General features: G+C 34.2%; 1 protein-coding gene across 1 annotated transcript; it reads right to left on the reverse strand.

Moving 5' to 3' along the window:
• Nucleotides 1-2,023: 2,023 nt before the first annotated feature.
• On the reverse strand, nt 2,024-3,900 carry LOC106339870 (dehydration-responsive element-binding protein 2C). The gene is made up of 2 exons (XM_013778735.1): nt 3,754-3,900; nt 2,024-2,929 (listed from the first exon to the last, which is right to left on the reverse strand). The coding sequence occupies exons 1-2, from the start codon at nt 3,774-3,776 to the stop codon at nt 2,137-2,139; spliced, it is 816 nt and encodes a 271-aa protein (XP_013634189.1). The 5' UTR covers nt 3,777-3,900; the 3' UTR covers nt 2,024-2,136.
• Between the last annotated feature and the right edge of the window lie 1,408 nt (nt 3,901-5,308).

The raw sequence follows: 5,308 nt of genomic DNA on the forward strand, positions 1-5,308 counted from the left end.
CAAATTTTTTTTTTTTTTTTTTTGTTACCGAGGACATCTCTAACCCAACATTATTTTTTCTTTTCAAAATATAATAAAAATAAGTATGAAGTAAAAAATACTCTAACCGTATTATATTTCTCACTCTATAATGAGATTTACTTCATAAATAGAACAATTGATTTTTTATTTGTTTATTACTCTATCATGAAGTGGAAAATAAAATACAGTTTGAGCATTTTTACTATATACTTATTTTTATTTCATTTTAAAAGAAAAAATAAAATTTTAAATTAGAGATTCTGAGAGCAAAGATGGTGTCATGATGAGTGTTGAAAGAAGGGCACGAAGCAGCTAAAGATAACGATGATGAAGTATGAGTTCTTCATTCAATCTCAAACCAATGCGTCAGACGAATTTTGAAAGCATTGTCGTATGAGGGAAACAAGACATATACATCTTCTGCTATGTATATACAGCACAATGTGAATGAGTCTGTTCATGTCTTTGACAATTAAGACTCACGATTTGTTTCTCCTGCTCTAGCATGATGGTAAGGAGACTTCAATCATACTGATACCATTTCAGTGAATATACAGTGTATTCAGTATGATGAGGAAATATTCGATCGATAAGAAATGAAATTAAAAACAAAATAAATCTAAACTTTGCGGAGATGAAAGATCATTGATGGACTAGTTTTCATATTACGTACGTCTTCCTTCTTGTTTTTACGGAAAAGAAAAAATTTGATTATAGATTTTCCTCTTTTAGTTATTACAATTTCAATTGTATATTATAACTTATTTTATCAATGTAAATTGTAACTTTCAGAACAAAAACAAAACTGAAAACGTAGTCACATTTCTTTGATTAGTGGCAGACGGAGGATGCTTCTGGTTGGATCAAGCAGTTTAATGGCATTAATGTAAACCATGCAAATTGCAACAACGAATCTCAAGTTCATGTACATGTTAAACTGAAGTACACATATATACTCTACATTAATAGCGCAAGACTATATGAATTTCCAAAGGCATTCGTATGTTCTATTTCTTTCGATGTTCGTTAGAAGATTATAAGTCTACTCAATAATTTGACGACATTTATTTTCCCCTAATTTTAACTACGAGTTGAAGATATATTTGTATTAATTTATTTATTATATGCGATTTTTATTTTGTTCCATTTCTTTTTTCAACTAGTTATGATGACATAAGTTTTGATATAAAACTGGCCTTGTTTGTCTCTGTATGTTTTTAAGAAAATGATTCTCCAATTAGATGCTAATATAATAATATGAATAAAAATCTCCAGTTACAATTAATTCCACAATTATAAAATTGTGTTGACAAAAAGCAAAAAAAATCAAAGAAACACTCAACTTTGAAGGAGTGCATCTCATTCTTATGCAGAAGAGTGACACATTTTCAAAGAGAAAATTGTGGAGGAGCAATAGCCAAATCATGTATCTTCCAATTGTTTGGATAATTAAATTAACAGTTTGCCAACTTGTTTTCTTTATTTTTCAACATGCTTTTAAGATCTTCAAGATTCAGGCAAGGAAAACGAGATAATAATTAAACCCCTTTTAATAATATACAAATAGTGTCTAATTTGCACTTTCAAATATACAATTTGCCCTTTTTGTAGAAAATATAGATAAAATATATTTACTTTTTCTTTCTTACCTCATTGCTTATGCAATCTCAGACAAGACAACCTTCCTAAATTCTGCAGACCAAATACTCCACTCCTGATTTATCCATTTTCTAAGTAAACAACTAGATTCAGCCAAGCAAATCAATCTGAGAGATCTTTTTCCTTTTTTAATCGAATTTGCAAAAGTCAATCTATTCATTACACAATGTCACATTAGTCCCTATCCATTCCCTAGGAGGCTAAGATGAAAACTAGATGAGTCAATATAGTTACAGAAGCAACCAACCAATCAATAACATGCAAAGTTCATATATCATGTTAGACTTTATAACTTGTATATGTATCCAAGACCAAAACTTTGAAACTTTCATATGTATCCAAAGACTGAAACTTTGCATGTATTCACAGAAAAGAAGGAAGGAATCATAACCGAACTTGTCCTACATTTAACTAAAGTAGATTTAGTACGCCTCAAACCATTAACATCAGTAAGTATCAGTAACGGTCTAATCCAACACAACTTGTGTTGTTTCTTTCACTCGGCTGCACTATTGGATATCCATAATCAACTCCAGGATGAGCAGTCTCTGTGTGGTTGAGGCTCCCTAGCAAGCTAGCATCTTGACTCAGCGTTGTCTCTTGACCAGACACATTGATCTCGTCCAACAAACCCATCACCTCATCCACATCAAACATCTCGTGCACACAAAAGTCCCATGGTTCATGTTCATTGCCATTTCCAAAAGTATCAGCTGAGTCAAGTACACTCATCTCCTCTTTAACACACTGAGAGCTTTTCAAGAAACCATATTCATCGCTACCATCCTCTTCTTTCACATTTGTATCCTCAAGTGCACAAACTTCAGATTCATTTGACAATGTAGTAACTGAGCCAGCGGCAGCAGAAGAAGAGACATTCGAGATGTCAGGAAGATTGAGCCTAGCTGACTCACCGTACATAGCTTTAGCAGCCTCGTCGTAAGCCAACGCAGCTTCATAAGAGCTAGGGAAAGTACCTAGCCACAACCTAGCACCACGACATGGCTGACGGATCTCAGCAACCCATTTCCCCCAAGTCCTCTGTCTAACTCCTCTGTAGTTCCAAATCCCGTTCTCAGGTCCTCCCTTGCCTTTCATACAACCCTTTCTAGAACCCTTTGGAGGAGCCTTTCTTGGCTTGAGACCACCATCATTGTTTGAAGAAGCAGCTTGGGTTTGTTCAATATACTCTCTCCATTTGTTTAGAGTCTCAGCTACACTTGTGGCACCTTCTCTTGACTTCCTTTTCCTAAGAGAATCAAAAAGGCACAGAAGCAAAGATTAGTACTTTCCAAGAAACAATTTTTTCAACCTCATGAATGTAATCAAATCAAAGTAGCTACAAGTAGACCCAAAAGAGAACTCATCACCACGAACAAAAACATAAGAACAGAGCAAACCCAGAAGCAGAGGATCACTAAGTAGGATTCCTTCGAAACCCAGAGAACCTCATGTCTAGTGCTGTTTCAGGGAAGAAACTTAAAAAAGTTACGATCTTTTCAGCTAAAGTCTTCTCCTTTACAAGACCCATTTTGCACAAACTAGAACAGAGTAAACTCAAAAGCAGCGTATCCCATATCAGTACAGAGGATCACTAAGTAAGATTCTTTCGAAACCCAGAGAACCCCATGTCTAGTGAAGAACATAAGTCTTATTTCAGGTAAGAAACTAAAGAAAGTTACGATCTTTTAAGCTAAAGTCTTCTCCTTTACAAGACCCATTTGCACAAACTAGAACAAGAGTAAACCCAGAAGCAGAGTATCCATAAGGATCACTAAGTAGGTTTCCTTCGAAACCCAAAGAACCTCAGGTAGGAAACTTAAGAAAGTTACGATCTTTTCAGCTAAAGTCATCTCCTTTACAAGGATCCTAACAACAAATGAAGACCCATTTGCACAAACCTCAACCTTTTATATGACGAAAGTTGGAAACTTTAGCTCCAAGTTAACGTTCACAAAGAACCCTAGAAACCCTAATCTGAAAACACCAGCTTCCTTCCACGTACTAGACAAACATGGCGATACACTCAAAAAGAAAAAAAACAACTAAAAGCTATAGAGAATCAAAACAAACCTGATAACAATCTTCGACGGCATGTAAGAACTTGAACGAGGAAAGAGAAGAGGAGAGGGTTCCGATTGAACTTGCGTCGGAAGCAATCCGGAGAGGGAGAAAAATAGAGTAACGAGTAGTTTCCTCTTGTCGTAGCAAAGAAGACGATTTGTTTCTGTAAATTATGGAAAAGCGCTCTATTTATTATTTATTTGTCTGATATTTCAGATATTTCGGTGCTGACGTGTCGCTCGAACTTTCCCGATTCTGATTCCGGCTTATCCAGCCCTTTCTTTTTGCTTTGGGCCTAAGTCTTGTTTTGTACGTAGTTACTATTTTACCCTCAGAGTTTCTATTTATGCCACTCTTTGGATATGTATGCTTTGACTAATCAAAAGATTTAAGTCAATGTTTTCTTTTTAAAATCAGGGAGCTATGCATGGGCTTAAGTCCACAGTTTTGATGTCCAAGTATTGATTACTCTTTAAAAAAATAAATAAGTATGGATTATCGTTTCTTTTGGCTCGCAACTATGGATTAGTGTTTCATTAATTAATTTATTAAGTACCACTATCTTATATTTTTTTTAAATCCATAGTTTGACTGACAACTATGGGATTATAACGTTACAAGTTTAGAGAACATTATATCTTATAGATTTTGTCCCACATAAACTTAATTTTCTGAATGCACGACCCCAAACTATCAAACTTTAATAGTTTGAATAACTAGAACGTTAAAATACACTCTCAATGGTTTAATAAGGTAAAGACTAAAGAGACATTCTCAACTCTTTAGCAAAAGACGAATCTCTTTATGGAAATGTATTTTTATTATTACTTTATTTATATCATGCATGTATGTGTAATTATTATATGCTAACATATAAACATATGTGCAGCTTATGGTTTTCAACGTAACTATGTAAAAATATTTTATTTATGAAGCAAAAAATAGAGCAGTGTACAAAAATAAAAAAAATTATTATATTAATAATTTATTTTATTTTACTTTGAAATAAAATATTGAGTGAAATTAGAAATCCCTAAAGTTCCTCTAGGCGTACGTTAAAGTCCCTGTGTTGAATAATTCCATGCATCCGAGTATATATGGACATTTCACTAATGAGTTGTTTACGCTGAGAGACACATTGTGTCTTTTGTTCACTCTTAAAAACACTTTGTGGTTATAACACACAAAGTTGGGACAGGTGTCTTTGTTGCTGCCCAAAAAGTCCTTGGCTTATAAACAAGCGTGAATGAGAAGAGCATGTTCCCTTTAAGGAACCAAACCAGATCACAAATCTCGTTGGAATAAATGAAACAAGGAAAAAAGTAAAAGCAGTTGTCTTGGTTTGAGTGTTTCTATCCTGTCCGTCAGATCATTTTTTTTAAAAACGATCTAATGGCTCAGAAAAGCCTTATTGTTTTGGCTTGTAATTAATAGCTACCGTAATAAATGCGTCTTCTTCGACAACTCTTTGCTTTGGGTTTGAGATTAGGTGAGTGAAGTGTCATGGATAACATGGTTGTGGTTGTAAATGTTTTGGTTTGCTTAAGCTTTGTTTTGCGTGGAC

The sequence above is a fragment of the Brassica oleracea genome, chromosome C4 (genome assembly GCF_000695525.1).
Source record: "Brassica oleracea var. oleracea cultivar TO1000 chromosome C4, BOL, whole genome shotgun sequence".
In the NCBI taxonomy this organism is placed as follows: domain Eukaryota; kingdom Viridiplantae; phylum Streptophyta; class Magnoliopsida; order Brassicales; family Brassicaceae; genus Brassica; species Brassica oleracea.